The following is a 15,994-nucleotide window of genomic DNA, read 5'->3' on the forward strand; positions in this document are numbered from 1 at the left end:
TTTGATAAACTGAAATTATTTTTACATTGAAATTATTTTGGTGAATTTAATTTTTTTTAATGATTATCTATTATTGTATGTTTAAATATTTCTTCTTTAAAATTACTGATTTTTACTGAATATATATTTACTAAACTAATAGTATTACAGTAATTTTTTAAGGTAAACTAAACAAGACTTTAGTCCCTATTTAAACCATACTATGAAGACTACCCGCGCTCTTATTTAACCCTTCTATGATGACCACCTACTCCCGATTAACCTCATTTATGATGACTCATTCTCATATTTACCTCATACCCATAGTAAAGGTGTCCCTAGATACTATTTAGACCCTATTATGATTATTTTGCCTTCAGAGTAGGGGGTTATAGCATCAGTACTGATCATAATAGCATGGGTTATCATAGTTTGGCTTAAATAAACCTCACTGTAACCCCTGAAACTATTTAACCCTATTATGATGACCGCTGCTCCAATTTAACCCTTGTTACGATAGTAGGGGTTATAAGAACAATAAGAGTTATCAAGGTAGAGGTTAAATAAACCCCTAATGTTATAGCCCTACTACTATTTTACCCTGCTTTTATAATCCTATCATGATGACCCTTGCTCTTATTTAAACCCTTCTATGATGACTCCTGCTCAAATTTAACCCTTACTAGGATGACCTTTTGCTCATATTTAACCTTTGTTATGAAAGTCTTTTCTATAATAAAGGCCTAACGGGGCGTTTAGAATGTGGGAATGTGAGTTTGGGGATTAAAAGGTAGAAATGTGATTGGGAATTGATTGGTGGGAATACATAAAAATATGTCAATACCGTGTTTGGATAGCGAGTGGGAATAAATAGGAAATAATAACAATTTTACAAAAATACCCTTACTAACATTTCTTTTTTATTCTTTTCATTAATGGCAAAAATGTCATTTTTTACTTATTCTCATTCCATTCATATATTACCTACCCTCCCTATGTAATAAAATGATGAGAATTCACCCCCAAATATTTCCATTTCCAACCCTCTTTATATCTCGTCAAACAAATAAAGCTTTTTTCTTCAATTGGGATTAAAACTCCCAATCTCATTCTCAATTCCCACGTACCAAACATCCCCTAATAGTCTTGAATATTACGGAAAAGTTCAAAGCAATAAGCAATCAGATGGAGTTTGGAGCTTTGGACTAGCCAGGGTTGCCCCAATGAGCACGTTGACACAACTCACACAAGCAAAAGATCCATTACACCGTATTCTTAACTCCAGTTGAACAACATTAGTAAGGTGGAGCCCTGGAGGGACAAAGCGAGTACGGAAGTGAAAAGAAGAGTTCGCCGGATAATCAGTTTCCGGCGGCGTTAATGGCGGTAAAATGGGAGTGGGAGAATGCCACCGCCGGAGCCGTCGCTGGCTTCGCCACTGTGGCAATCATGCACCCCCTTGACGTCGTTCGCACCCGCTTCCAAGGTCAAACCAAAATCAATCAATTTCGTCTAATTCTCAGAATACCATCTTTTATTCTCTGGGAATTTATTTATATCTTTATTTGTTGGAATAATACAGTGAATGATGGACGAATATCGAATCTCCCAAGCTACAAGAACACTCCCAATGCTATCTTCACCATCGCCCGTTCTGAGGTGTCTTCAAAATTCCAATGCTTTATTTTGTTGCTTTTCAAACCCTAGTTTATTGCTCTCTATTTACAATTCAATATCTATCTTTAGCCAATTCTATGCAACATGTTTGTATCATTGTATGTTATTCAATTAACTACTTGTGTATATTTATGGTCTTTTATGCCAATGTATGACTTTGTAAAATGCCTAATACATTCATTGAAATTATAATTTTATTTATAATGACATATATATAAATAGTACTGGGTGCATATTTTAAGTCAATTTAGTTTATTAAGCTGTTATCAGTCGAAAATTACAACTTTAATCTTTAAATTTTGATTTGAGATGGTCAATCCTAGCTGAAAGGTCTTTACAAGTTTCCATGTAATTGTGTGATCAATGAACCATACTATTTAATACTTTCAGCATGAAGAAATTAAGTTATATCTTGCTGAGATGCTATTTGTAGATCCATTCTAGTACAATTCTGCTTGCTCAACATTTTGTTTTAAACTTGTTTTCCAGGGTTCGAGGGGGCTTTATGCTGGCTTCACCCCAGCTGTTATAGGATCATCTATTTCATGGGGCCTGTTTTTCTTCTTGTAAGTTAAATTCTCTCAAGTCTGAAATTTTATCTGCCTATTTTTAAGCTGTATTATCTGAATTGGAAAGGAAATGCTATTTTCTGCAGCTATAGCAGAGCTAAAAAAAGGTATTCTCGTGACGAGGAGGATAAGCTGAGTCCTGGACACCATTTGGCGGCAGCTGCAGAGGCTGGTGCACTGGTCAGTTTTTTGAAACAGCAATGCTATAGTTTAAATGTCTTAAGGGGGAAGCTAGAGAAGATATAATGGTGTTAGAGGGGTTTTGATAATTAATAGTAAATTATGAAAAACAAAATAGTGGATGTGGATCCCTCCCGAAATGATAAATTGGACAAAAAATTTGGGAGAAATGGGGCTTTTATATAGGGATGGAGGGAGTGTGTATGAAGCTTAAGTTTGGACATAAGTCACCCTGAATTTTCATTCTGTCAGGCTTGTTATCTCAATGAGTACTTTAATTATTTCACTATTCAATTGATTTTGTCAATGCTCAGAGGAAACAAAGTAGGAGTTTACACGAGTTTGTATTAGAGATGTCCAATCAAATTGTGAGTAACATTTTAGGATACTACGATGTCCCCACTTACATTTTTAAGTTCCTTCAAATTTGGCCACAGTGCTACTAGAACGGGCTTCTTTCTCGCTTTGGAGATGTAAGAAACATGCTTTCATCTTTTCGTTTTCATGTTGTTTGTTAGAACTGATTCTAACTAGTACATGTATGAACTATTTACAGGTATCATTTTTCACAAATCCTGTGTGGGTCATTAAAACAAGATTACAGCTACAGAATCCTCTTCATCAAACCCGCCAATATTCTGGTGTTTATGGTTGGCTTCACTTCTTAGTTAATTCATGAACTGTATGTTGGATGCTTTTTACTGGTCTTGCTGCTTTTCAAACTCGTAAACTACTAGCGGATGTAATGGAAATATAATTAATTGGGTCAGATTCTATGGTCATTTTAGTGTCTAGGATTTAGTAAAAGTTCACTTTCCAGTAGAAATTTTTCATGAGTTGAAGAGTTCTCTAAGGCTAGTTGGCTACTATTAACAAGAATTCAAACTCATTGTTTATGTAGGACCTGATAGGTTGATACTCATATTACATTATTTTTAGAATGCAGTTTATATAATCCACCCATTTCATGTATATTGTTATGCAATATTTTATTTAAAATCTGAACTAGGTACCAAAACCTTTTGAAGTTAACATGAGGGATAGGTTTACATTTTATGGGGAGTTGGTTCTTACTTCTCAAGTGTGATCATAAAAGGTTTTACCATCCTAGTGGTTGAATTTTACTCCTGTGTTTGTGTGTAGGGAGGAGGGGACTTGGGAAGAAGTGGCACCTCATTCTATGTTGTACTTATTTTAGGATGTCCCACTAGCTGTCAAAGTTTTCAAGCTACACCAATGACTATTTTTTCATAGTATATGTTGTGACTTTAACCTGATTCTTTTATCTAGTGCTGTTCAAAAGACCTCTTTTTATCAATAGAATGAGGAGTTTTTGATTGTTTTTTTTTTTTTTTTTTGGGTGTCCACTTCAGATGCTCTGAGAACCATAACAAAAGAGGAAGGGTGGACTGCACTCTATAGAGGAATTTGGCCAAGTCTTTTGCTGGTTAGATTTTACTCACCTATACTCTGCTGTCCTCTCTCTTGCCCAATTCATTTAGTAACCATCAATAGTTTAGCCCATTCTATTATTAAGCTCGCTGGATGCTTTGCTGGAGTTGTCTTTGTGCATATGATTGCTCTGTTAATGAAGTAGTATTAGCTTGGTCATGGAAATTAGACTTGAAAAAGTGCCTTCTGTCTAGCTTGTTGATCTTCTGATGGATCAAGTTGGTCCATGCTTCAATATCTTGGGTAAACAAAGTATGTTGTGATGTAATAGTTACATTAGAAAGCAAGTCAGTGAAAGATTTTGTCAGCTTGCTACATCTGAATTGCATTGAACAATTTTCACCCATTGTAGTAATCTTGAGTGGCTTTTGGTCATTATCTTGATAACAGAATTGTGGATCGTTCCAGTGTGGATTGCATGTTGCTTCTGAGCACTGACTGTGGAAATTTGGGAACATTTTCATGTCTGTTTATCTAGTGAAACTGTTAAGAAAACAGAGGGCTTGGTTTTCTGGTCTTTTCAACTTCTTTTCCCTGGTTAACTGAGTATCGAGTGTTGTCATTCTACTTGATATTTAGGGTATAACTCTGGTATGCTTACTAGTTGAATACTGCTTCAGCAGGTCTCTCATGGTGCCATACAGTTCACTGCGTATGAGGAATTGCGTAAACTTCTTGTTGATTTTAAGTCGGAAAAAGCCAAAACTAAAGATGTTGAAGTGCTGGTAGGTTTGCAATTTATGCGCTCTATATGCTGTATCTCTCTGACATAAAGCTCTAATAGCAATTAATCCATTTTGGACTAAAAATAAGATCTTTTTAAAATTCTTTTGCTTAATGTAGAAATTAATGCATCAAAGTGGGTGGGGAGTGGTTTGACATCAATTTTCTTAAACCACAGGGTCCATTACTCCATTTAGTAAATTCTATTAACATTGTGAATTTTAAGCTGATTATCTTATATGTTGCACTCTGAAACAGAACTCCCTAGACTATACCTTTTTGGGAGCTTCTTCTAAAGTTGCAGCCATTCTCTTTACATACCCAGTTCAGGTAAATTTTACTCATAATTATAATGGATCTTTATTTTGCAATATCAATTTTTGGTAATATCTTCTGTACTTCGCAGGTCATTCGATCAAGATTACAGGTAAATGCCTGATTAGGTGAAGGGGGGGGGGGGGTTTGACTGGAATTTTGCTTCCATGATGCTTAAGCTGACCTTTACAACAAGCTGTAGTTCGTTCTCTCATCTGTCTTTGTATAAATTTGTAAATGCAGCAAAGGCCAAATCAAAATGGCGTTCCAAGATATGCAGATAGCTTTCACGTGATCAAAGAAACTGCACGGTGAGAATGAATCACTGCAAAATTTAATACTTCGTATGCTAAGCCTGCAACGTAGTGTTAAGTGATAATGTAATGCCATCTTGATGTCTGACTAATTGCTCTGGCTTTAATAATATTTGCGTTAGAGGGTATTATAATCATCAGTGTCTAATTGGGTGTTGATTCTAGTCTTATTCCTTTCACATAATAGTTTATTAAGTCATATCACGGTTGTCCCCCAATGCAATGCTTTCCCGGGAAAATTTAAAATTATATCAGTGCTCATACACCCTGCATCCTTGCTTGCCTCTCTCTTAGCTAAAAGTATACATTTATGTATCACCATTCACCAATATATACATTAATGTGTGAAGACATCTTTCCCATCTATTAAATAATTTGAGGACAACTTTCCCATGTGTCCTACAATCTGATATTTCTTCCTTTTTTCCCCTATTTATCAAAGTTATGTATACATTATCATCTTTTGCAGGTTTGAAGGTCTTCGTGGTTTCTACAAAGGTATTACAGCTAACTTATTGAAGAATGTGCCTGCATCTGCTGTAACTTTTGTTGTATATGAGAATGTTCTAAAGGTGTTCAATTTGACTAGAAAGAAAGATTAATCCTATATTCTTTCATCTATTTTTTTTCTTGAATTCTCTGCTACCTCTGCTTCTTGATTTTTTTACTAAACCCCCCACCCCCCCACCCCTTTCCTAAGCCCCCTTTCTTTTCTGCACCCATCTTCAACAGGTAGATACAATACTGTGAAAGAACAGGGCATGCCAGTATGAGGAAATTATTGTCACGTTTCTGTTGCTTAATTTATTAATCCTATTGAACTGGTTACCTTGAGGTTATGCTTGTTAGAGTTTCTTGTTCCAACCTTTGTCATGTAAACATCTTTGAATACCTGGATAGTTGGATCACCTTATGGCGTTTGATTTGTCTTTTTATTGTGCACTTGGGCAGTTTCAAGAGAGTGATTTGGTAATTGAAAATGCTATTATACTTCGTATGAAATAGGATTGGGGAGAGTTGAACTACTTAGCAGAGCAAACTTTAGATAGACAAGTAAATCTACATCTGATTTAGAGCGAAAGCTGAAGCATGGCTAAAACAGGCTAAGAATGTACTTGGGCAGAATGTCTAGATTACTGGTTGAAGATAATCTCCAATCCAGCTATTGGAGATTTACTTATACCAAGGACCAACAGTTTGATCCAGAAAAGTGGAAGAGCTTCATTGATCTGAAGAGAGATCTTGTAGGAAGGATAATATCGCATTGGACACGTCCTGTGGTTTTTCCAGTTGTATGTAATGGTGGCCATTGAGAATGGCAACTTGTAAATTAGGAACGAGGCTCTTGAAGATGGGACCTTCAATATATTCCCTTATTCCAAGATTTACAAAACCAATGTCTTTATTGCCGATAATGAACTTGCTTGGAACTGTTATCTTTGCTCCCTGCCAGGCTGCGAGCAGCTCCCAGTTCCTAACACAGTAACACATGATGTAGATAGTGAAACTTAATTCATGCACTGCTTAGTGATCAAGAAAGAGATGAAAGAACTCATAAATATCTCTTAAGGTTTGAAGAAATGTTGATGCAAGTGATATACTGTTCTAGTCTAGAATATTTAATTGAAGTTGGTAAATCTCCAAGAGTTATACACTTACAAGTCCATAGCGCGGTAATAGTTCAAGGGGCCGGTGAAACCTGATTCCTGAAACTTGTCTGCATAAACCTGAAGTTCCTCTTCGGTGATCCATGATGGCAAAACAGACGGAGTCTCTAGATAGTCTATTATTTCCATGCCCTCTGGAGCCACCAGATTGTCTGTTCTGCCTACTAGCAGGTATTTCTTCATAACTGTCAGATAGTCATACCTTGCAAATGCTCTCTCTGCTCGTCCTGTTTCCTACATATTCAGACAACTAATAAGTACCAACTTACTGCTGCGAAATGACTCAAATGAGATAGATCTTTTTTATTATGAGACAGTACCTGAAATTGACACACATAGAAGTCATCTCCAAATATTCTTCGGAAAAAATCAGTAGGTTTGCTGTTAGGGTCTCTGAGGAAATAAGGAACTGAGAGACTAACCACTCCTTTCACTCTATCAGGCCTAAAGAGGCTCAAGTGCCATGCTGCCTCAGCTCCCCAGTCAGTTCCCACTGCAAAAGCCTTCTCCGAAACCACCAAGTTTTGTGAGAAACAAGCTAAGTATAGTTAACCTTTCCAGTCAAGCTATTACTTTATAAAATTAAATACATGTATTAGGCTGATAGCAAATCAGGGATTCTATCTATGTACATCATCTATCCGAAATCAATAATCACATCTTTTCGGATGTCTAATAAACAAGTAATACATCTTTTATGTAAAAGTATTATCATATTCTTTAACAATGAGGGGTAGGGAAAATTAGTTTAATGCTGGATTAGAGAGTAGGTTTTACCTTTGGTTCACCAAAGTAGTCCAAGAGGCCAACAAGGTCAGCAACAATATGGAGCATGCTGTAAGAAGAGGAGCTCAAGGGCGAGTCAGAGTCACCATAGCCTCGTAAATCTGGGGCGACAACGTGATAACCATGGCTAGCAAGAACAGGGATCTGGTGACGCCAAGAGTACCAGAATTCTGGGAATCCATGCAGCAAAAGTACAAGGGGTCCTGTGCCTAGCTCTGCTATGTGCATCTTTATCCCGTTAGTTTTGACCCATTTATGCTGGATTTCTCTCTCCATTACTTCTCTGCTCTCTGATCTGATATTATCTCCCTGCCAGTTTCTTTCTCTGATATCAATGCTGCTTGGCTATCTTAATTTTATAATGAATCTTTCATTCTCCCTTTGAATATAAGAAATAAAAGTCTGACTTTGCATGGATATGTCAGCTACGGAGTATTTGCTACTTGTATTTTATTTTATTTTTGTTTAATTTAATTTAATATATTATTTTTGAGGAAATTTAATTTAATATATAAAATTACATGATATGACGATTAAAAAAAAAATGAGATCAACTGAGTTGTACGTCAATTCAAACATTAGCCAAAGATCTACACGACCTACAAAGTAACAAATTACTTCGTACAAAGTTGACTTTATACAAATTGTCTCATAATTTACTTCGTTTGAAACTAATACTCACTCTGTTTTATATCGTTCTTTTTACTTTGACCAATTTTATCTCACAAACAAATTTTAGATAGGAAAAACAATATGACACAACAACCTTAAGGTTGTAATTTAAATAGCTAACAATGGTGATCTTAAGCCTAATCAAGCGTTAATAGTAACAAATGACATGTAATTTTGTCATAAATTTTTATATGAATTCCATAATAGAAAATATAATGAATGCTTTTCTACAATCCCAAGGGTTGTGTATATCACTATCCAATGAAAGATTTGTTCAATTGAACCCCATCGGATTTACAACACTTGTTTTATTGTAGATAATTGGGTATGGCCTATACTTAGATATAATTAAAACACTGTACAAGATTAAAATCCAAGATTAGAGAAAATATAAAGTCAATTGAATGCAAAACAAAATGAAAAATAAAAGGCTTATTTGATACGCCTATATTATACCGTTTCAGACGTGATCTTTCTGTCTCCCTCCCTTTCTGCTTTGGACCTTCATCATTTACTTTAGCCTTAATTCATTGTTAATGCCAAAATCTGGTATATTTGTAGATTTTGCTCTTTAATAAATCTCATCCTTTTCATTTCTCATTTAAAAATCATAATGTCTTAATTTAGAAAATATCATGCAATTTTTTTAAAGGTTACTCTGTTATACGAGTACATATATACATAATATACAAACTTGCAGATGATTTAGATCGATGTTGTGATCATATGGAGTTCTACGAGTTCGACAAGGGCCTTAAGCTTTTTAGGTTTGCCTCTTATTTTATTGTTTTTCATCTTCTTTTCCTTTTGCAGTCAAAATTGATTAAAGCAAGTCTTCCATATACGAGACCATCTCATGTTAACTTAACAAGCTTAGAGACACACGCGATGTGTGCGTGTGCAATATAAAAAATCTATCAGGTTCGATTTATTTATTTTTTTCGGATATGATTTATCTGAAAAAAATAAATAAATAAATAAACGAATAATAATTTTTTTTAAAAAAATAAGGATAATAGTTTTTTGTAAGAGGATGGTAGTTTTTTTTAAAATAAATAAAAATGAGAGATATTTTTAAAAAGTGAAATTTATACCCAAAACCTTTTATATATTACTATAGATTTAGCAAATTATAAAGTTTTACTCGTACAATATATGGAAATATATATCTAAAAGAGCTTTGGTAAAATATTATTACCGTTATTAAATTTGTCAAATGATACAACCACCTTAAAAGTTGTCATACATCAGTGGGGACAAAACTTATCATAGAGAAAAAAACAAGGAAAATTATCGCTGGTACATTCCAGGTTTTGACTTTTATCTTTGATACACTTTATTAAGTTTTCATTATCAGTGGTATACTCATAATTATCACTAAATTATTATAGTAAGCAAACCGTTAATCAAACGTTAAGTAAGTTAATCAAAAACGTTTACTTTGAAAAAAAAAAGATTTACCGTTCTCTCTCCTACTATTTCTCTCACCTCTTCACTTTGTTACAGATTTACCACTTCTTCCTCCCACTCACTTACTGTCTCTTCCTTCTGCAAATTTTTCTGTTTCTTTTTCACTTGAAAATTACTTGAAATTTGAAACAATCCTTCCATTTTTAGTTGAATTTCGATCTAATTAATCGTTTAATTCCCTATTAGTATCTTTATTTGATAATGTGAAAAGAAGTTATCGGCTGCATACAGTCCAAAACGATACTCCTTGCTTCTCCAAACGACGCCACTCCTCTCCCGGAATCCGACAAGCAATCTCGGGTCTTTTCTTCTTTACTCTGATTTTCCCACTTTTATTTCTCCATTAATTTTTCTGGGTATTGCTTTAATTTTTTTGGGTTTGTTCATTTCAGTTGATTTCAAATTGGTAACTGTAGAGTTTTTTTTTTTTTTTTTTTTTTAATTTTTTTTTTATTATTATTATTTTGGCCGGCTTGTTGATTATTCAACCATTTGCATATAATCTATAAATATCCAGTATTTTTTTGTGATTTATGTTTATGAGAATTGCTTTAATTTTGATGAATTTGTTGTTTTTTATACTGTTTTCTGCTAAAATGAGGGTATAATGTGTAATGCAGCAGTTGGAAAAGTAGGAGATGGGGACAATCAGCAGCAAAAAGTAGCAGCATTTAGAGAGTACAATTTGATAGAGCTTAGGAAAGCAATTAATGGGTTTAGCACAGAATATATAGTTTCTGAAAGTGGGGAAAAAGCACCTAATGTTTTGTATAAAGGAAGAGTTGAAACTAATCGCTTGCTCAGCAGTTTCTGGTTTGATTAAATGAGAGGGGTAATTCAGTATTTTTAGCCTCCAAACCTTTAAAATACTGTCAACTAAACATAATTAACGATTAGGTTACTATAGTTAATTAGGAAAAAGTTTAGGTATAACAATGATAATGAAAGTTTAATGAGGTGTACTATTAATAAAAGTTGAAACCTCGAGGGTATCATTAATAATTTCCAAAAAAAACAAAGCGAAGAGTCCAAAAGTAATGTACTTGGGCGCCAAGGAGTACTTTAATAAAGTTTTAATTCGTATAATATTTGTACAAGTGTAAGGTTCGCTGCCTTGCCGATTAACTGGTGGTCGCTAGGGGTGGCAATCAGGTCGGGTTGGGTCATTTCGGGTTTGGGTCATTTCGGTTTCGGGTCAAAAAACCCCTGACCTGAACCTGACCCATTTAACTTTTCGGGTCAGAAATCCTAGCCCTAACCTGATTTATTCGGGTTCGGGTCAACCTGATTTCAACCTGATTTTTTTTAATGAAAAAATTAAGCCAATAATTTGGATTTTTATTCAGATCTGGCAACACATACATTCATCCTTTAATTATTTTTTATAATTTAATACTTAGTATGAAATTGGAATCCACACAGTACACCTTTATACGAGAATTGAAGTTACATTTCCAAAATAAAACAAAATAATGATCCATATGAAGCGTCAAATTCATGAGTCGGTAAACCATGAAACAGCAAAAGCTCAACCTTGCATGTCGTGCAAAACAAAAATAAGAAAAATCAGAGAAACAAAAAAGAAAAAAAAAAGAATGAAAGAAAAATTCGACACAATCATTAAATAAATTGAAAAACAATTACAGAAAAACAAACATACACGAAATATTATTTAAACTAATGACTAAATTCTTATTTTCAAACAATAGAGATTTTCGAACTAAAGAACAACAACAAAAATAAACTATTTAATAACACACACAAAAAAAACGAAGTAGTAGAAAAATGAAAGTCATATTTTCATTTGATGAAGATCTGGGTTAGAATATTAGTGAAAAACTCATTTAAAGGAAGGAGAGAAGAAATTATGAGAGAGAAGAGAGAAAAAATTATGAGAGAGAAAGTGGAGGTAAGAAAACATGTGACGGTGGCTGGTGGGTAGGGAAATAAATATTAGGGTTTTATTCTTTAGGTAGTACATATATATCTCATACGGAGTACAATTTGGATCTGGCCCAAAAACAAAACATGTTTTAATTTTTTTCGGGTCAATTCGGGTTACTTTCGGGTTGAATTTCTCAACCTTAACCTAACCCATTTAAATATCAGGTCGGGTTCGTGTCAACCCATTTAAGTTTTCGTGTCAAAAACCTCAACCCTAACCCGATATTTTCAGGTCGGGTTCAGGTCGTGTTTTCGGGTCGGGTCAGTTTTTGCCAGCCCTAATGGTCGCCTATCTACTCTCCTCTAAGGAATCGTGGGTTCTCACTTCTCAATTTTAGTTTCATTTTTTTGGATAAGTTTTTCAATGTCTTCCTCCAAGTTTTGTATTTTTTGAAGGGGTGGGCTTCAATTTGTTACGGGGGACGAAAAACTGATAAGTATAGTGGTAGTAGTTTCCATAAAATAAATCATGCAAATATAGTATTTCATGCACACACATTTAAATATGTGATTTTTCCAGGGAGACATGAAAGCCAGAAGAGAAGAGTAACGGACAGAAAGCCAGAAAGACGGAAGAAAAGAAAACTGAACTCTGAAAAGTGAAACCTAACTTTCCTCTTTCCTCACTCTTCGAAGTTCGAAAATCCTCTGCCAGTCCGCCGCTCTCGCTCTTCGGCTCCACTCCCGGCACTCCGTCCCTCCGTCCGTCGAGTCGCCGCCGTCGCTGCTTCGTGAGTCACTGCTTCGTCCGGACTCGCTGCTCTCCATTCGACTTCGCTCACTTAGCTAAATCGCTAGACCTAATTCACGGTATGTAAATCTGAATTTAATCTCTGAATTATTAGTTTATTACTTGTTTGATTGTTTTATAGTTTATACTTTTATTCAATTATTCTGGGTATTGAAGATTTGAAGTATTGAACTATTGAAATTTGAAATGTGTTGGTTTATTGTGTTATTGATATCTCTGAATATTGAAATCTGTTGGTTAATTGGTTTATTACTTGTTTTTTCTTCTGTTTTTGTGAATTTATTGAAATAATGAAATGTATAGTTAATTTTGTGAACTTTTGATTGCATTTTTTTCTCCTGTTTTTGTGAATTTATTGAAATGTATAGTTGAATTAGAATTTAGAATTTTAGGTTTTATTATTATGTAATGATGTGGAATTGTGGATTGTGGAAATTGATATATATTTTTCAATATATCTAGGAAATGTCAAAAGATTCACCTAATTCAAACAAATCCAAGGCAACTAGTAAACAACCCGATCTTCGACAATTCTCGTGTAAAAGACCGAAACTCAATGAAAATGAGTCAAATTTTAATATTAGGTATTAACCAATTTGTGTGTGTTTTTTTTTTTTTTTTTGTCAAGTTAAAGCTTTTTGTCCCCCCAAGTTGAAAATCCGGGCTCCGCCACTGGATTTTTACATTAACTACGTTGTTGACTTGTTGCATATAACATACTATTCTTATTGATATTATGCCAATGCAGGTTCTATAGGTAATATAGAAGATGGCAAATCATAACATTGTTCTGTTTCTGCTGATTTTTCTTTCATTTTCTCCAACAAGTCAGTCATGGGGTTGGTTCTCATCTTCTGCACACGCCCATTCAAGTGAAAACCAATCAGGAAATAAGGATATTATGTCCAAAAGTTTGGTTGCTGAGTTTTCTGTTGATGCCCTTGATAATCCAAAAGCTGCTGAATTGCTTGAAAATGCCAGGAGAAAGTTGGGAGGGACAAATCCTTGTTGGTTCAGAGCATACCAAGATTTATTTTCGACTTGTTCTGAAATATTTGCTGCAGAAGAAAAGAGAAAAAGGCTTGCTTGGCATCTGAGTGATTGTTTTCAGAAGGATACAGGGAGGACTCCCTTCCCATCTTGTGCCAGAAAATTTGCCATGGTTGATTGTTTAAGGAAGTTGAATAATGATGATCATAAGACTTACCTTGAATTTTACCTTCAGACAAATTCCATTTGCCATCAGTTACAGTAAGTAGTATGATTTATAAATTTAAACAATTTTCATTACCCCTTTTCTCTTTAAAAATTTTGTCACATTAGTGCTACAGGTCGAAGGCTTTCAAGTCTCAGCTAGAAGGTTTAGTGAATGACGTGAAAGATTCAGCACTGGTTGCAGAAGACAAATTGAAGATCATTGAAGAAAAATCGTATAATCTTCTGCATAGTTCGAATGGAATACATGAATCTATAACATCGATTGATGCACAAACTCAAGTTGTTGGGGAGACTTTGAAGAAAATGTTTGGATACTTGGGTGTTGTTTTGAATCACTCGAAAGAGCTCAACGAGACAGCTAAGGGAATTGCAATGTCTCAGTTAGAGTTGCTAGAGGGACATGTACGAATGAAAGACAAATTGGAGGAAGATATGTTGAAAATTCAAGAATCTTATCAGAATTTAGGTGAAGAAATACTTGGTTTACAGAAGAAGACTGTTGATGTCAAGCAGGAGGTGAACAAAGTTGGAGAAGCAATGTCATCAAAGATGCAGAATCTCCAAGGAAAAACTGATGATATTACTAAAATGGCCAAAATTTCTGTAGACAAACAACAAGAGCTTCTTCAAGGTCAATCGATTGCTCTCGAGGGTCTTAAGTCTCTCACTACTTTTTTGTCTCAAGCACTTCAAGAGAGCAGGTAATTAATTTCTGTGCAGTCCAAGGAGGGATGACAAATGTGATCTTTGTTTAATTTCTTAATGCTATCTTTCTTCTTTTCAGGGTTTCTTTGGAACAACTAGTGGACTTCGCAAATGGGCAACACCTAGAACTATTGAAGCAACAGCCACAACTTCTGCTAGCTAATGATCACTTGGCTAACAACTCAAAATCCATATTAGCAGCTCAGGTGATTGACTTATAGATACAAGTAATACAAAGCTATAAAAAAGTTAGCTGAAGTTAGCATTTGTGCAATTATTGCCTTGTTTATTAACTAATTGCGAGTCTTATATGTTTTTTAGGAAGCATTTGAGTCGAAACAAGCAAGCATGTTTGCTGCCATTGATAAACTCTTTGCCTTGCACAATGCCATGTTGCTCGAGTCAAGGGTTATCAAAGCTTTTTTTGTGTACTCCATCTTAGTCCTTGTTCTCTACATGCTGACAAGCACGAAGCAAACTTATGGTGTGAGATGTAGACTTTATATAGGTATGTGTCCAATTATTTTTTGTACTGAATCGAATTAATTTCTACTGATCTTAACTGTCACTTACGATTCTTGCTCATGGCAGGATTGTGCATTGCATTCGCAATAGAATGTGTAATACTGCGTTTTACATCCAATGAGATTGAACAACACATATACCTAAGGACTGCTGTGAAGCCACTTTTTGGAATCTATGCTGTCATTCAACTTCTGTACACCATCTTTACATTTAGGTATATATTCCTAACTTGGATATTTTTTAAATAGAGGAGAAGATTATTATTTTTGGTTATGCAAATTGATATTTGTTTCAATTTTTGTAGGGATTATGAAACGTTGAACTATAATATGTTGGTCTCCCTCCTGGACAAGGTAAACGGGATGAAGAAAGGAGATGATTTATCATGGGATGACAATAATGACGATGTGGATAGTGAAGTTGACTGGATATCTTGGGTAGAGGCTGAGTTCCCTGAAGACATAAGTGTTATGGAAGACCCAGATTATATGCTACCAATTGCAGGTGAGGAAATGGGAGAGAACTCTGTTGCTATAAGCACAGAAAGAAGATATAATCTTCGTTATCGACGATAAGCATTTTTGACTAAGAAGATATGGTTATGGACACATAACCTCAGCATATACATAGAAATTTTGTTTTCATAATGTCATTATATAGGTAGAAATGAATACATACATAGTTTTAGAGGTAAAATTTTACTTTGATCTGTAGTAATAATGTGGTGTGAGGGACAGAGGTAGCCCAACTATGGTTTTCTACACGTATTGTAAAACTGTGACTTATCCTAAATCATGAGGGATAGAACAATATGACAACTATTTTCGTAACGAAAATCAATTATTTATGTAACGAAAATTATTTATGATATCATTCCCTAACTTTAAATGATATCATAAAAAGAAGTGTGACAATTAAATTGAGACATCTTTATCTTGTTTGCATAATGCTCAATCTAAGCATGTTTTATAAAAATGAGTGAGTGAGAGAGAGAGAGTTATTTGTTATGTTATTATAAACTCTTGGAAAGCTAAAGTCTGCCCCAAA

The 15,994-nt window shown here is 34.6% G+C and overlaps 3 protein-coding genes across 8 annotated transcripts; 2 read left to right on the forward strand and 1 right to left on the reverse strand.

Moving 5' to 3' along the window:
• The first annotated feature begins 1,063 nt into the window (after window positions 1-1,063).
• On the forward strand, window positions 1,064-6,288 carry LOC110685853 (folate transporter 1, chloroplastic-like). 6 transcript variants are annotated; one of them, XR_002504109.1, is made up of 12 exons: window positions 1,064-1,465; window positions 1,562-1,638; window positions 2,146-2,222; window positions 2,312-2,405; window positions 2,962-3,055; window positions 3,779-3,852; window positions 4,478-4,582; window positions 4,839-4,910; window positions 5,001-5,007; window positions 5,139-5,206; window positions 5,679-5,707; window positions 6,161-6,224. XR_002504109.1 is itself a non-coding variant. In XM_021862390.1 (12 exons), the coding sequence occupies exons 1-12, from the start codon at window positions 1,360-1,362 to the stop codon at window positions 6,172-6,174; spliced, it is 831 nt and encodes a 276-aa protein (XP_021718082.1). In that variant the 5' UTR covers window positions 1,064-1,359; the 3' UTR covers window positions 6,175-6,288. The 6 variants fall into 6 exon arrangements, 5 of the variants coding, with proteins under 5 accessions (XP_021718082.1, XP_021718079.1, XP_021718084.1 ...); XM_021862390.1 differs by having other exon boundaries at window positions 4,987-5,007; window positions 6,161-6,288; XM_021862387.1 differs by lacking the exon at window positions 6,161-6,224 and having other exon boundaries at window positions 4,987-5,007; window positions 5,679-6,043.
• On the reverse strand, window positions 6,256-8,089 carry LOC110685851 (epoxide hydrolase A-like). Its single transcript, XM_021862386.1, has 4 exons — window positions 7,654-8,089; window positions 7,197-7,379; window positions 6,869-7,110; window positions 6,256-6,683 (listed from the first exon to the last, which is right to left on the reverse strand). Exons 1-4 carry the CDS (start codon window positions 7,936-7,938, stop codon window positions 6,431-6,433), a joined length of 963 nt encoding a protein of 320 aa, XP_021718078.1. The 5' UTR covers window positions 7,939-8,089; the 3' UTR covers window positions 6,256-6,430.
• Window positions 8,090-11,603: 3,514 nt separating this feature from the next.
• LOC110685855 (protein GAMETE EXPRESSED 1-like) lies at window positions 11,604-15,820 on the forward strand. The gene is made up of 7 exons (XM_021862394.1): window positions 11,604-12,558; window positions 13,248-13,750; window positions 13,831-14,418; window positions 14,502-14,628; window positions 14,744-14,930; window positions 15,014-15,161; window positions 15,252-15,820. Exons 2-7 carry the CDS (start codon window positions 13,269-13,271, stop codon window positions 15,520-15,522), a joined length of 1,803 nt encoding a protein of 600 aa, XP_021718086.1. The 5' UTR covers window positions 11,604-12,558; window positions 13,248-13,268; the 3' UTR covers window positions 15,523-15,820.
• Window positions 15,821-15,994: the final 174 nt, after the last annotated feature.

Source organism: Chenopodium quinoa, unplaced genomic scaffold, assembly GCF_001683475.1.
Source record: "Chenopodium quinoa cultivar QQ74 unplaced genomic scaffold, ASM168347v1, whole genome shotgun sequence".
Taxonomy (NCBI): domain Eukaryota; kingdom Viridiplantae; phylum Streptophyta; class Magnoliopsida; order Caryophyllales; family Amaranthaceae; genus Chenopodium; species Chenopodium quinoa.

Coding starts and splice junctions, on each gene's coding strand:
- LOC110685853 (XM_021862387.1), top strand. CDS start 1,360: ATGGCGGTAAAATGGGAGTGGGAGAATGCCACCGCCGGAGCCGTCGCT. Junction 2,223..2,311: donor TGGGGCCTGTTTTTCTTCTT/GTAAGTTAAATT, acceptor TATTTTCTGCAG/CTATAGCAGAGCTAAAAAAA. Junction 3,056..3,778: donor CCAATATTCTGGTGTTTATG/GTTGGCTTCACT, acceptor TGTCCACTTCAG/ATGCTCTGAGAACCATAACA.
- LOC110685851 (XM_021862386.1), bottom strand. CDS start 7,938: ATGGAGAGAGAAATCCAGCATAAATGGGTCAAAACTAACGGGATAAAG. Junction 7,111..7,196: donor TCTATGTGTGTCAATTTCAG/GTACTGTCTCAT, acceptor CTGAATATGTAG/GAAACAGGACGAGCAGAGAG. Junction 6,684..6,868: donor TATTACCGCGCTATGGACTT/GTAAGTGTATAA, acceptor TTACTGTGTTAG/GAACTGGGAGCTGCTCGCAG.
- LOC110685855 (XM_021862394.1), top strand. CDS start 13,269: ATGGCAAATCATAACATTGTTCTGTTTCTGCTGATTTTTCTTTCATTT. Junction 14,629..14,743: donor AATCCATATTAGCAGCTCAG/GTGATTGACTTA, acceptor TATGTTTTTTAG/GAAGCATTTGAGTCGAAACA. Junction 15,162..15,251: donor TACACCATCTTTACATTTAG/GTATATATTCCT, acceptor CAATTTTTGTAG/GGATTATGAAACGTTGAACT.